Source organism: Crinia signifera, chromosome 4 (genome assembly GCF_055691185.1).
Source record: "Crinia signifera chromosome 4, ASM5569118v1, whole genome shotgun sequence".
NCBI classification, from domain to species: Eukaryota; Metazoa; Chordata; class Amphibia; order Anura; family Myobatrachidae; genus Crinia; species Crinia signifera.
Genome location: NC_139220.1, coordinates 218,335,332 through 218,351,498, shown reverse-complemented (window position 1 = coordinate 218,351,498; position 16,167 = coordinate 218,335,332). Strand labels below are relative to the sequence as shown.

General features: G+C 42.4%; 1 protein-coding gene across 2 annotated transcripts in view; it reads right to left on the bottom strand.

The window, feature by feature from the left end:
• The window catches only part of LOC146075001 (threonine--tRNA ligase 2, cytoplasmic-like), a 65,323-nt gene that overhangs the window by 28,079 nt on the left and 21,077 nt on the right, over positions 1-16,167 (bottom strand). For both annotated transcript variants that reach the window (XM_083183796.1, XM_083183795.1), the window contains exons 3-10: positions 13,535-13,725; positions 12,223-12,346; positions 10,228-10,349; positions 7,431-7,548; positions 7,124-7,188; positions 4,738-4,816; positions 4,338-4,484; positions 366-464 (exon numbers count right to left, since the gene is read on the bottom strand). In XM_083183796.1, the coding sequence (XP_083039922.1) occupies positions 366-464; positions 4,338-4,484; positions 4,738-4,816; positions 7,124-7,188; positions 7,431-7,548; positions 10,228-10,349; positions 12,223-12,346; positions 13,535-13,725 (945 nt within the window). The remainder of the gene's footprint in view (positions 1-365; positions 465-4,337; positions 4,485-4,737; positions 4,817-7,123; positions 7,189-7,430; positions 7,549-10,227; positions 10,350-12,222; positions 12,347-13,534; positions 13,726-16,167) is intronic.

Sequence of the window (16,167 nt, the reverse complement as noted above, 5' to 3'; positions counted from 1 at the left end):
AGCAGATATTGAGACACAGAGGGGTCTATTTATCAATTTTGCTCTTAAATTATACGGACTGTTCGCTCCTGTTTAAGGGCAGAATTAAGTGTTGCACAGCCCTTGCAGCAGCTGTCCCCATATTTTCCATAGGGGTGGGTTTAATCAAGATCCAAGAGGCATCATTTTTAGAATCTTACGTGCATCAGAGCGCACCTCCTGGAGACTTAAATTGGTGCGATCCCCCTGACAAAATAATATTTATTGCTGTGATCTGAGCAATAACAATTTTTAGCTTTTCTGAATAATCTTTCCATTCTTGAAAGGCGGTCTTCTCCTTTACATTATTCAGATAGACATGAACTGATTTGCCGTGCAGTACTAACCTTGATGAAGTCTATCAAAGTGTTATATATGTGTGCCCCGCGAGGTAGGAAGAAACAGCTCCCTGGACTCATATCATGGAAGAAGAAGAGCTCTTGATCCTGAAAATGCATAGAGCTCTGTTATTGTACATGATCAATGCATGCTCAATAGAAACCTGTATTATACACAAATAAAACACCCTGGTGTATTAGACATGTTTTTAGAGCTTTTTTATATGCTAAATTCATCAATTGGATCTTAGCATTCCATTCCTCTGGGAGGAAGATGAAGTTAATTTCCAACTACTAGAATCCTGCCCAGCAATTCCATGTAACAGCAGTGGCAAATGTCATGGGGGAAGAATACAACAGAAACAGTTCAAACAGCCGTTACATTATGTAGGGCCTAATTCACAACCATTCAGAACGGGGCAAATTCGGCACTGTTCCGATGGTGGGGGGCCTGCACATGCGCAAGCGCGTATTTGCAAATGTGCAGACCCCGGCAATTAACTGTTTCAGCAAGGTATACACTCACGGTGTCATTTTGTTGTGGGGGAGGGAGGGAGGGAAGGGGGCTGACGGCGGCGGTAACTGGGGCCACCAATGGGAACTCCCAGCGTTTTATGGGCATTCCGAAGAAAATGCTGAGCATTCCCATGGGAACGCTGGTGGGTCGATACCCATGGGCGGGTGGCTGACATCACAGGACATTAGCTGCCCGCCCAGTCTTCCTCCTAGTGCTCGCAAATAAAAGTCAGTTCAGACTGACTGTTATTTGCGAAGGTAGGATAAATTATTCAATGGTTGGCAACTACAGGTTGAGTATCCCTTATCCAAAATGCTCGGGACCAGAAGAATTTTGGATAACGGATTTCAGAATTTTTTTTATTTCAATGAGGTATCTTGCATTTATGTTGTACAAACACATCAAACACATGAAATATACACAAATATATTTTATATGTGCATAAAACAAGATTTCAAAACATGAAACAAAGTTTGTGTACTATCTCAGGTAATGAATTTAAATGCCAAGCAATCATTTTCTTGCACATATTTAACGCCAGTCACATATCATGTCCTCCGTAGTGCCAGTTACATATCATGTCCTCAGTAGTGCCAGTTACATATCATGTCCTCAGTAGTGCCAGTTACATATCATGTCCTCAGTAGTGTCAGTTACATATCAGTAGTGTCAGTTACATATCATGTCCTCAGTAGTGTCAGTTACATATCAGTAGTGTCAGTTACATATCATGTCCTCAGTAGTGCTGTTACAGACGCCCCCAGTAGTGCTTTTAGAAAAAAAAAATGTTTACACTTTCTGGAATGTAGGGTTTTTGGAATAATTTGGAGAACAGATATTTGGATAAGGGATACTCAACCTGTATAGAATGATTTCTACTGCACACAGATGCATGCGTGGGTGTGTTAGAGAGCATATCTCCTTGCATGGTACTGAGGGGATTCAGTGGCAGGGGCGGGGGGGTCGTTGGGCGGGGCAGCATTAAGCCGCTCATTAAGCAGCGAATGACCGCTGCTTACCAAGCGGTGTTGAGTCACCCACCTAAGTTATTAGTGCACTAGAGCAGTGGATCCCAACCCTGGTCCTCAAGTACCCCCAACAGTGCATGTTTTGCAGGTCTCCACACAGAATCACAAGTGTTATAATTAGCTCCACCTGTGGATCTTTTCAAATGTGCCTGAATAATGAGTGCACCTGCCGGGTGACCTGGAAAATATGCACTGTTGGGGGTACTTGAGGACCAGGGTTGGAAACCACTGCACTAGATGGTACAGCAGGAAATAAACTATGTCAGTGGTTCCCAACTGTGTCCTGTGGCACCCTGGGGTGCATTGGGGCCTTGCAGGGGTGCCTCAAGTTTGTGGTCCAGAACTATTTAAAAATATTTATTGTCAACGTAATAGACAACATCAGTGCTGTTGGCTGCCAGTCAAACTATGTTGACACACAGAAGCAAATATTGTCCCTCACCACATAATTAAACCTACAGTAGGTATGACATAATGTCCTAAAGTCCATATTTTTTTCTACATTAATCAATAAGAAACTTTTGGCATAGGGGTCTTGTGCACATGGTTTTGTCCATTAGCAAACCAAGAACCTGATTGTGGTTGGATCGCTTAGCTGCTTAGCGAGCCATCTAACGCTGCCCCCTGGGTGAGTGAATTCCCCCGCTGCATTGAGAAGGGATGTTTTGCATAAATATCCATTTCCAGGGTAGCATACGGGGGTGAAAATAATTGATGGTTGCCGACCAAATGATTTTTTCCATTCGCAAATAGTCTTGACTGACCTATATTTGCAGCTTCTGGGTTCAAGAACGGGGTGGGTGACGTCAGCTACCTGCTCCAGGCAGGTAGAGGCCTGTGTCTGCCTCCATCCCCCCCCCCCCCCCCCCCCCTGTGCAAGCCGCCAAAGGCATCCGCACAACAGGCCTGCACATGCGCATATGAGTGTATACGCATGCGCAGAGTGCAAACATTGGTCCCCGATGCGAATACGCCGGGGACCGATCAGAATCGGGTGTGGTATGGGGTTCAGACAGTCGGGATCCCAACAGTCATTAGCCCGACATCGAGATTCCGACTGCCCGGACTCAGACAGCATGGCGAGCGCAAAAAAGCCCCTTGCGGGCACAGTGGCGAGCGCAGCCACCTATTCTATTCTCCCTCTATGGGGGTCGTGGACCCCCATAAGGGGAAATAGAGGGTGGCCATCGGGCAAACGGCTGTTGGCGTTTTGACAGTCGAGATCACGACTGTCGGGACTGCGTCCGGCACCAGTGCAGCTTTGGGAGGCAGAGTGGGGGCTGCACCTGGCACGAGTCATCTTAACGGGGAAAGGCGTAACAGGATCAGGGGCTGTGACGTCGGAGGCTGAACGAAGGTGATCTGAGGCTGCTTCCTTAGAAGCAGCACTCAAATCTTGCAAATGCATTCAAGAGGCATCTATAGCCTACTAACACTTTCTGCTGTATTTCAAGTTAACTTACAAGGAATTCTACAGCTGCTTCCTTTGTAACTGTGCAAACCCACACAAACGTTAGTCAGGCCCTTTGTGTTGTCGTTTAAACAATGACCATTCTATCAATCCGATCCATTCTACCCATCTGCCAATATGTGGCCATCGATGGTTGGTGATCCATCAAGGAATCAAGCAAAATTCTGCATTATAAAATCCCCCAATTGCCAATCCACACATACTATTGCACATACTATGCGATAGTTTGTCCCAGATATTGTGCAAAATTATGTAATGATACACTGGGCCTCCATACACACTATACAGTGCATTGTTACATACTGCATTTAAATTACATTGCGTCCTCTTAGGGAAGAACCCATGTGATGTGCAACACATGACCTCTTGTAAGATAGATGGGAACAGCGCATCGCGGGAACACACTATACGATGCATACGATATATCATTGGATCCGTATTGGGACAATGGGGGTCATTCAGACCCACTCGCTTGGGCTGCGAATTAGCCTTAGCAATCATCGAGTGACCATGAAAGTACACAGTGCGCATGCGCGAGCCTTCCGCCTGAAAGGCATTTGGGGGGGGGGGCGTGCCGCCGGCAGAGCCGCCTGCCTAAAGGGCATTTGGGGGCATGCCGCCAGCATTTTCTGGACGTCCCACAGAAACCGGAGGTGTTCGCCTGCCACGCCGGGGGAGTGTGCTCGGCTGGTCAGCAGCCACCTGCTTGATGGGCTCTGTACACTCACAGCCCAGCAAGCAGATCTGAATGGGGCCCAATATATCACACAGTGTATACGCAGCTGTTGGCTGTTACAGTATCTGCAAATTAGGGAAATTCAACATGTGGAATACTCACAAATTCCTGCCCCTGGCATTAAGGAATTAGATAAATAGCAAAAAAATCTGTCACATATATTTGGGGGCCTTTATAAAAGGGATTTATTACTGGCATTGTATTTATTGTACACAAGAACAGCACTAACCTTCCCAATCTTTCTGTGATCTCTGTTTTTAGCTTCTTCCTGGAATTGCTCCCATTCTTTCATCAGCTTATTATCAGGAAAGGATATTCCATATACTCTCTGCAGCGTTTCCATGTCGGCCTTCCCCTCCCAATACGTTGAAGAATTCTGAAACATGAATCATATTGTGGCAGCGCAGGCACTGAATACTGCTGCACACACATACAGGCCACTACTTTTGTTCTGTTGTTAGAGCCCAGTTATTCCTCTCGTCATATATAATCCTTATATTTACAGCAGAAAAAGGGTGTTTGCGAAAGAAAGAGCTTTGGGGTAGGTTATACATATAAAAAGTATTTATGACAGGTACAGTAATTATGTAATTGTTGCACTGCTTTTTGAAGTACATTTTGATGCCTACCTTGTATATTTTTAAGGCTTTAATCTTCCCAGTGTGCCTTACATGCGGGCCTCTACACAGATCAATAAGAGGACCACACCTGGTGAAGTTAAGTAGAAGTTATATGGACTTATATAGCAAAGTAGTTAAGAAGACACATCATTGGAATGGTTTATAAAATCAGGCATTTACAGGAAAAGAGATCCCTTAAGGCAGCTGTTGTGAAACTACAAGTCCCATCATGCCTTGCCACAGTTTTTCTATTAAGAAATGCTAAAACGATTGCAAGGCATGCTGGGATGTGTAGTTTCGCAACAGCTGAAGGGGCCACAGTTTGGACATGCCTGCCTTAAGGACTATGCAAAGATGCTCTGCAAATTTACAGTTTGGGTATAAAATGTAGGGGTTTATTCAGACCTGATCACTGGGCTGCTAATTTGTAGAGCCCTGTGATCACGTATACCCACCCCGCCAGAGTGAAAGACCACCCTGTGCAAGCTGTGAAAAGTTTGCGAAAATATCGCCTGCATTTTCCCTGACACCGCAGAACGCTGGCCTCCTGCAAACCAACTTGCATGCAGTCAGAGATTAAAAAGACATTGGATTTTATCTCAGGATGGCCTTGCGCATGCATACTTCGAGCTGTACACATGTCCAGTCGATCGATTGTCACCTGGCCTGCTAATTTAAGTTGAGTAACTCCATAAATTAGCTTGCAAAGGGAATAACTCTACAGATGTTTTGGGACATTAGTAAAAATATCTATATTATTAGATAAATTAAAGTGGATTTCTTTTGAGAATATATTTTATTTGGATTTCTTTAAAAATATAGACTAGGAGTTTCAATATTGTACAACATAATCAGAAGATACATAAAGATAACCTTACAAAACTGTATGGAGAGAATAAGTAGGTGCATATACAGATGGAGCGTGTCCCAGCTTTGCAGGGGATGGTGGAAGAGTTACCATCAGCCATCCCCCGCCAGCCGCCGTAAGGGGACGCGCGCGCACGAGATGCGCGTGCGTCCCTTTACAATGGGGCTCCCCCCAGGTCCCCGCCGCCTCGCCGACGGTCGCCCTGTGTCCCCGCCGCCTTGCCGCACCCCCCCATAACCCTGTCCGTCTCCCTGAAGTGGCTATAGGCTTTTTTTTTTTTAAAGATAGCCAAACTGAGCTGCATGCACAGTTGCCGAACAACCTTGATCAACAACTGGTGGGTATGCGCATCATCATTCGTCGCATATACACTGAAAGATATTTTGCCAATATCGTTCACATAACACCCACGCCAGTTGCCAACAGTAGTGTCGCTACCTACACGTAATGCCCAAGCCAGTTGCTGACATTAGTAGCGATGCATACACGTAATACCCATGCCAGTTGCCAGAAATGGTAGCGCTATGTAACCTAATGCCCATGCCAGTTGCAGACAGTAGTAGCGCTACGTAACACTCCTGCCCGCCGCTAATTTCTTCACAGGGGGCAGATTTCTTCACAGGATCCCTCTGGTCTGCTGCCTGACATGCTGGGAGTCTGGAACACAGGAGCTGCGGCAGGTACAGGTACAGACTGGAGCAGGAAGGGTCCAGGCAGCAGCTTCAGGTGAATATCGCTCATGTCGCTTGTCTCACACACACACACACACACACACTGAACAATTTGGATAGGCGACATGAGTGAGATTGACCACCATGTCCAGAAGCTACCGACATTCGTTAACGATGGGCGCATCGTTCTTCATATTATGCATACACACTAGAAGACATTGGCATCAATATCGCTCATAAGCCCCCAGATTTGTTTGTATCATATGTATGCAGGGCTGGCATACCATTAGGCAGCTGGGGTCTAGGGGTGGGGATTGGGTGGGGGAGGGGTTACTGAATCTGTCTATCACAAAATTAAGAATGTATATGAGGAAGACATTATTATTGTAATTAATGCATATGGCAGCTATGGGACATCTAAGACCACCAACTCCAGACTTTCACTTGATGGGCTTGGATGTGGGTATTAGTGGTAGAGTGGGGTTTGGCAGGGGTGGGGGTGGCAAGTAGGTTGTAATTTTACCTCGGGTACCGAGAATCCTTACACTGGCCCTGTATGGAGTTGCTGATGATAATAAATTGTATGTACATATATGATCTCTAATGCTCCCTCCAAGTTTGTGACTTTAGCTATGGTACTCCATTGTGCTCTCCTAATAATGATGCACAGAAGTGGTATGCAAAAGTAAAGGTTTGTGCTTCCCATGCTGCTGTGCAGTACTGTACATCAATGTGGCTGCATTATCTATATCATACTTCCACTTTTTTGATACAGTTGCTATGTATACTGTAAGTTTTCTTCATTTTGACTGCAATAAATCATAATAATGATAATAATTATTAGAGCACCATTCACCTGTATACGGTTGTGGTTGGGGTATCAACTTTTTCATTCAAGATCCGACATTTAAATTTGTTGTACTAAGGAGGAAAAAAGGATTAATATAAAAATATCAATGAAGAAACTGCATCGTCAACAGAAATGGTTTAACATAAGCAGATAAATGTTCTTGACTAGGACAAAATAAGGACATAGTGTTAAACAACTGTAATGGAAGTGGCTTTGAAAGGATTTATTACATGCCAAAGTGCAATTAGGGCCACGTACAAATCAATGCAAAAGATTAGGTTATCAATGTATACATTTCAGTTCTGCCTGTTACCTTAAACATTTCCAATAGCAGCTCTTTGCTGACTTCCAGCCTTTCAAAGGGTTGCTTCTCCTTGACGATGGCCTTACACATGTTCTCTAGGACAGGAAACTCATTGCTAGACACCCCTCTGGAGAAATCAGAATATATGTGTCATACAGAATTACTCCAGGACTACAGAGACCACAGCAATGCTGATTGTCCAGGACACCCCAGCAGTTATACTTCTGGGATAAGGAGGTTTGTAGAAGTAATAGACAAAACAGGAATAAATTAGTGCATTTTTACACATAATGCACTATTTTATAATACATCTTTCAGTGTATTTTTGTCTTATTACTAATACACATATGCCGGTTCCTTTGGGGTAAATCAATTAGTTCATTTTCTATACTAATACTGTATAGAAAAGTAAATTATAATTTCAAGTTTGGGGAAAAACCAAAACATCAATAAAACATAAATCTAAAGCAATCTTTGGTACTTGTGTAGTTTTACGGCGCCAGTATGGCGCCGTGCGTCTGAGTCCCCTTGTGGGGCTCGCTTCGCTCGTCCACGCTGCAGGCTCAGTGGCTCGCTACGCTCGCCACGCTATTTAAAATCAACTCCATGCCAACATGGATAGTGGAGGTATGAACTATCCATGTTGGAATGGAGTTAAGTTACTTTTTTTAACATAGTTTGTGGCGAGCGTAGAACCCGGAAGTAGCACGGCGCCATGAAACTACACAAGTACCCCATCTATTTATTATTGTATTTATTGAGACTGTGAGACAGTCATGCTAACCATTACACCGTCCGTGCTGCCCGATGCATAACAGAATAAAAGAGGGTGATGCAGAGTTGCATGCACATCTATTTTATGTATGAATCTTGCGAATATTAGCACTACACAATGGGCCTGAAGTAGGTGTGTTGGGAATGAAGCACATAGCGAAAAGATATTTCGGTACTGTACTGTGCATGTGAAGTACAGGTCCTGCGTTGTTGAATGCATTATGGCTGCACACTGTCAGTGATTGACAACTTGCTACCATTTGGGGGCAGGAGTGGGGCGGTGACAGCATCAGTTTCACAAAAGCTGATTTCTTGGCCTCTTTGTACAAACTGTAGCTGACAGCTTTCGCAACCCATAGGTCATGCAGCCGGCTGATGGGGTCAAAGGTGATCAAATGCAGACCTGCAACAGGATGGTTAAACAGAAAGAGGCCTCTGGTATAAGGAGATAGCTCATACTTTATGGGTCTGATTCTGGTTCACTTGCAAAAGCAAATTCTCTCTCTAATGGACAAAACCATATGCACTGCAGGTGGGGCAGAAGTAACATGTGCAGAGAGAGTTAGATTTGGGTGGGGTTTGTACGTCAAACCAATATCTATATTGCAGTGTAAAAATAAAGCAGCCAGTATTTACTCTGCACAGAAACAAAATAACACCCAAATCTAACTCTCTCTGCACATATTACATCTGCCCCACCTGCAGTGCACATGGTTTTGTCCATTAGAGAGAGAATTTGCTTTTGCAAGTGAACCAGAATCAGGCCCTATGTCTCTTCTTAAAAGGGCTCTACCAATTAAATACTAAAATGTATCTGAGTTACTCCTTTCCCATAGCAAAGCCAAAGAAACTGAATGTAAAAATATTTGCTATTGTGCTACATATGCATTCTGTGGATCTGTCACTTTGCAGACTGCTTGCACCTTTCTATTGGTATGTGGGTGCCCCCCTCTGTCGACAGGCATCGGAAGTTACTTGACATCTAAGTCTTACACCTCTCCACAAAAGGGCTGTTTTTGATCAATTGGCCCCAAATAGTTAACCCGTCAACCCGGAATACACGTTCACAGTGAAAGGGGACCCGGTGTCCTGGTCAAGACATGGGTTGAAATCCACCTAGAGTGGTAACCATTGTTTACTGACTGCCTAAACCAGAGGTTCCCAAACGCAGTCCTCAATGCACCCCAACTGTCCAACTTTTAAGTATATCCATGACCCAGGATAATCTACAGGACCCTTTCACACTGACCAATTTCCCGGGTTGATGCACGTTCATGTACAATAACCCGGGAAATATTTGGCAGTGTGAAAGCAGTATAAGAGAAATAAAGCTACAGTGAAAGTATGGAGATAAAGAGGAAAAAATATAAAGAAAATAAGGAAACACCAGAAGGAAGCAGAGAGCCGAAGAAGAAAACAGGCAGGTCCGACAAAGACCCAACCAAGAGATAGGAAAGAAGAAAGAACACACTTGTTGCAGGTGTAGAGAGAGAGAGAATGGGACAGATTTACAGGATTTATAAAAAAAGAAAAAAAGAGATAAGTTCATAAAAACATGTTGCAGATGTCCTAGATTGTGGCAAGTGAGACACTGCTGTTGACATTGCTGATGAATCAACATGCAAAGGCCTTACTGATCTTTCATGCGGTTCCATTCATTAACATACAAGTGCATCACTGCTGCTTTATGAAATCAGAAGCCATGCAGTTTCCAACCATATCTAAATTAGGCTCAAGTGCGAGCATATGCAACTATGAGCACCTTCTGGTAATTTAGTTGCACTTCCACATGTGGCCGAATGGGCATAAGTGAAAAACAGTGGAGTGTTCTGAGAGCATGTAGGCGGAAGTGCAAGGTACATGTCCACCATCTGAATATTCAGTTGGTGCAAATGCACACTCAATGTAGCAGCCTTAATGCATGCAACTCTGAATGAGTGCAAAGTGCACTATGTGAGCGTTACCATAATTCTGTATAAAGCAAAGTAACATAAGTATTAGTAGTACAGGACTATAGATAGGTCCAATTTACCTTTCTTCTAAAAACATATCATAATAAAAGCCATTTTCAATGGGCGGTCCATAGCACAAGCATCCTCCATAGTAATTCTCCATGGTTTCCCCAAGAATGTGGGCACTGGAGTGCCAATAAACCTACAGAGAACAAGTAAAAAAGCTTTACCAATACAACAGTCTTCACTTTGACGAAATAACTCTGCTAAATGATTTAAAATATCTTCAGAACATTTAGCTTCTAAAAGTTGTCAATCCGCCAATCTTAATAATTTTGTCATAAAGAAATATTTCCATAATAAATGCTAGGAAATAATGGCTTGCCGGCAGACAGTGCTGAAGTATTACATCCTGCAAGCTTCATTCATTAGCACACATTAATAAGCTTAATGTGAGGCAGAGGCTCTGTACATGCATTCATTGAACAAGACTAGCTGCATAAGATGCTGCTAGGTGACAGAATGGAAAGTCGAAAATAATACTGGTCTTCATTCTAGTTGACTACGTAAGCTGCAAAGCTCGCAGCTTACCAAGTCCTAGAGTGCCCATCCCAGCAAACACCCCTCCCCCCCACCGCCATATCCCCTAGCAACCCACCCACTCGCCCCGAGCACACCACACACCGAAATTTACATGGGGGACCTTCGGTAATTACAATGAGGGCCACTGTGTAGTTTTGGTCATTTCACAGACTATCATTTTTATCCAATGAACAAAGTTGTTTTGCATGCACCATTTCATTTTGTATACAGGTTGAGTATCCCTTGTCCAAATATCCGTTATCCAAGTTAATCTGAAAACCATATATTCCAGAAAGTGAAAAAAAAAAATTCTTGCTAAAACCACTACTGGGTACATCTATAGCAGCGCTACTGGGGACATGATATGTAACTGGCACTATATATGTGCAAGAAAATGATTGCTTAGCATTCAAATTCAGTGCCTGAGATAGTACACAAACTTTGTTTCATGTTTTGAAACCTTGTTTTATATTTGTGTGTATTTCATGTGTTTGTACAACATATATGCAAGATACCTCGAGATACATCATTAAAATGTAGAAATATTCTGAAATACGGAAGAATCCGTTATCCAAAATTCTTCCGATCCTGAGCATTTTGGATAAGGGATACCCAACCTGTATATATAATATCTGCCCTAGGTGTATGGCTAAATTAAATACTGCTGGACATTAAGCAATTGGTAACAAATTGGGTTTCTAAAAACTGCAATGTGTATGACCAGCAAAACCAATTGTGTTATAACTACAGAAAATGTAGCTACAGCTCATCAAAACAGAACAACTAATGAGAAGAACATTATCAGCAAAAGAGAAACAGTAAACCTAAATATGGAAATTATAGTATCTCATATTACCACTATCCGTATGTTCTACTAACTCACTTTAGGTGCAGTGCATATATTCATATACTGTATGTAGGGGAAGAGGTAGCTCAGTGGAAAAGGACACTGAAGCATGGATTAGATATTCTGTGGTCAGCTCTTTGTGACCTTGGACTAGTGATTATATATTCTTGTATCCCAGGCACCAAAACTAAATTGTGTGCAGCTGTAGTACAATGTAAAGTGTATGCTATATAAATCAATACAAAAACGAGTGAAAATAGAAAGGAATTACGGTACTTCCTCATCTTTGCGGTCAACGCTACGCCAGTTACGTTAGCTGCAACATTGCTTTGCAGCACCATTGTCTCCTCAAGGACTTGCTTCACTCGCCACGCTTCGGGCTCGCCACAACCTTGCTAAAGCTAATACATGGTGGTGTGAACACAGGAGGGTAGCGTAGACAAGACGTAAATTCCGTAGCGTAAGTGGTGGCCGCAAAGATGAGGAAGTACCGGAATTACTGACAAAGCCTTACACCTAGTAAATTACATGATACAAATACATTTATTGACATGCCACCAATTTAGCGTTTAACCACAGACATCCTAGATTCACATAATAGCAGAGACCAGCGCAACTAGAGGTTTATTAACCCTGTGTAACTTACAGCTTGAGCTTCATCATTGTCAAATGTCAGCAGTTCTAAAGTGCTGTCTCCCTCAAGCGGACGGTCAAGGTCCCACAACTCACAATTTACTTTAGCGATTATGGTGTTATCAGCCAATCCATGACTACAGAGAAAAAGCAAATGGAAGACAAAGCAAAACTGTAATATAGAATATGTATTTCTTACAGAGTGCAAATATTAGATGTCCCCCAAAGTACAGTAATTCAGTGAATAATAAAATATAAGATGCTACATACTGTGTACAAGTGTTGTAAACTGAAAGGGGTGCATCACAAGGGCAAAGGTGATTTTACTAGATGTTGTAAGTGTATTACAGTATATCTAGACAAAACAGACATTTAAACCTCTTCAGTTTAATTTCTTTTACATTTATGAACCAGATCTACAGATCTATTTCCCACAAAAGTGCAAATAGGATTTCATTATAAGTACAGGGTGGAGAGGTAGAAACGCAAAGGTGGGGAAAAAAACGCATGGCCTATTGTCAATCTAGGCTGCACATCCCCCTGCCAAATAAACTCTTTCTTCACTTTTGTATCTTATTAATCCCATCCTGCAAAATAAAATCTAATTGCTGCACTTCAGTGCTTAATTCCCATTATTAACATGCTTATTTTCAATCCACCCATTTTTGTGCACCCTTGCAGATGCTATCATCCCAATCCATAATTTGATTTCACTTCTGTATAAAAAAACAGGGCGAATTCTGTAAGTGTAGGTGTGAAGCTGGATTAAGAGAATCTACCTTGTAGTTCATAAATGGCTGTTAATGTGTTGCAGAGCACACCTGTCTATATTTATACAAATCAGCTCTATGTATGATGTATACATGCAAAGCAGTGCTCTATACTACCCATGGCCAAAGTCTGCCCACAATGACCGTTAATGGTTCATGTTATCCAGATTTCCTATGCATAAGCACAAGTGTACTCATTACTGAAACAAATCTGCAGATGGTCTGGAAATAATGAACTGTTAGGGGTCCCTGAGTACTATGGGGCAGATGTATTAAGCCTGGTGAATAGATAAAGTGGAGATAAAGTGAAATAGGATAACTCCTCTCATACTTCAAAAATAGCTGATTGGCTGGTGCATTATCTCCTTCTACTTTATCTCCACTTTATCTCTTCACCGGGCTTAATACATCTGCCCCTGAGTTTTGCCATCACTGCTTTACACACACCTTCACACCCAAAATTCACACAAAAAATTTTAGGGGAGTTAATATATGTGTGTGTCTGAAGTTGTAGTAATGCAGTACCATAAGGTCACTAGTACTCGCTGTACATACCTGATTCCAGCAGCTACTTGATACGGAGTTGTCTTCCAGGATTCCCCATCAATGACCTTTCCATTAGCCAAAGTGATCTTAATGGGTTTGCTCTGGTTTGCAGCCCGGTCAGCAAGTAAATCATCATGTTCCTTTTTCAAGGTTTCGTAGAGGTGAAGTCTGTCCTTTATATATGGAGGGGGTGGATGGGCCTGCAGACAAGACGTCACAGTTTGCGATGTATTTATAGATAGTAACTTATTTATGTATATACACGAGTTAAGTGCAAATGATGAAAAGAACACACTGAATATAAGCAATGTATTTATCAAAAAGAAGTATTATTGTTTGCCATTATGAATTGACAGAAAACGTAAGGGATCTACAATCCACCGAGTAAACTAACCTCCCAGAAAGTTTTCACATATCATCTATCTATATAGTGTATGTGGGTCACTGAAACACTGCCATAACTTGGCACCGAGTAAAACTACATCTCTTATTCTCTCTTACATTAGCTACCTTACTAGCCTTCGAAGCATTTGCTTTGAGTGGGCTTACTAGTATTATTATAAGAGGCCACATATATTAATTACTATAAGGAAATTACATACATTACATATACTCAAGTGGACATAAGTGGATATACAGTATAATAGTAGAGTAACAGTATACAGACATCCCTCATTGAGTACTGTGTACGTTGTGAATTTGCCATTTTTATCAGGTTCCCCCACCTGAGATATTAGAAGTCAATTTAGGTGGAAAAATGGAAAAATTAAGCATATCAGAGTGCTCTATTACGGAAATAAAAAAGAAGACGTAGACAAGCTAGATAACTCAAACATTTTTTTGGCAAATCTTTGAGTATTCGGATATCCCACCCAAAAAAAAATGAAAGCTCTGAAATTGTATTCTTGTATCCCCCCCCCCCACTGAAATACAATCCAATCCAAAATACTTTTTCACAAATCTGACAATTTCAGTCATAAAAAAGCATGGTAGGGAAATAGTTATAGAACTAAAAAATGTATATTGAAATGTTTTGAAAATAATGTTCGGTACTTGTTTCCTAGCACGGCGCCCACGATATTCAGTCTTATGGCATCTTATGCATTGTATCCCATATACCCACATGCGATGCAATGCGATTTTAAATTGTATAAGCACCCTAATGGGTTTTTTCAATGTTAAATGGCCCCCCTATACGGTTTTTAATTGTATAAGCACCCTAATGGGTGCTTACAATGTTAAATGCACCCCCACGCAACCCCCACTATCAACGCCAACCCGAAGCGTGGCGAGTGCAGCAAGCCCGCGAGGGGCGGAGGTACGCGTCCTCCGACCTTTTCATACCCCCTCTATCCACGTCGGTGTTGAGCTGATTTTATATAGAGCCCGAAGCGTGTCGAGCCCCGCGAGGGGACGCGTATTACTTTGCATGTATTCCGCTCGCCACGCTTCGGGCTCGGCGGCTCACCACACTATCTAAAATCAACTCCACACCGATGTGGAGGGGGGGGTATGAAAAGGTCGGAGGACACGTACCGCTGCGTTCGCCACGCTTCGGGTTGGTGTTGATAGTGGGGGTGGCGTGGGGGTGCTTTTAACATTGTAAGCACCCATTACGGTGCTTATACAATTAATAATCTTATAGGGGGCCCATTAAACATTGAAAACACCCATTAGGGTGCTTATACAATTTAAAATCGTATACCATTGTATATGGCATACAATGCGATGGTATACGATTTAAAATTGTATAACATCGGCTGCCATCACGTAACATCGCATCGCATACCATTGTATGGCTTATGGTATGCGATGCGATGGGCGCCGTGCTATGAAACAAGTACCTAACGTTTTTTATCTGAGCTTTGTATGACTTTTCTGACCTAGATATTGCATTTACCCCAAACATCCACAACAGTGAAAAACGCCATATGCCATGATACAAAAATGGCTGTCCTCTTCATATGAAGGTAAAGATAAAGTAGTGGTGGTTTCAGACAACTATCTTATAGGGGTCATCACACACACAAAAAAAAAAAAATGGTCAAGCAACCAGGGCTGGACCACTCTATATGTATTGACCCCTGGAGCATTGGCCATCTGAGTAACTCTCAAGTTATATAGGATGGCCAGTGTGTGCGCACATCTGCACCGTGTGTACCCACTAAAATTGCGTGTACCCTCTATTAAGGTGCGTACACACAGAGAGATTTCACTTTCTATTCGACCCCTATTCGATCTGTGTCTGGATCTGGGTTAATTACAGTGTTCACATTCAATTTTGACTATGTAGTACAGATCTGTACTATATAGTCTTGCCTGCCAAGACTATTTTTCTATTCGATTTACACTACACATGAGTGCATCGAGGGATTGAATCTGCATCGAATGTATAAAGAACCATTCAATGCCCATTCAATTTTTTATTACATTTGGGTTTGCTTCTATAAGCAAAGTCGAATAGAAAAATAGCGCATATCTCCCTGTGTGTACAATCTATTAGAGTGCCAACATTGAGGGAGAGATGTCCAATGTGGAAGTCGAGGAACATGAATCACTTTAGTTATTGCTGGCAAATAATCTCAAACTAATTAATTTAAGTTTTGTTAAACATTGGTCATTTGCGGCCGAGTTCTATTGAT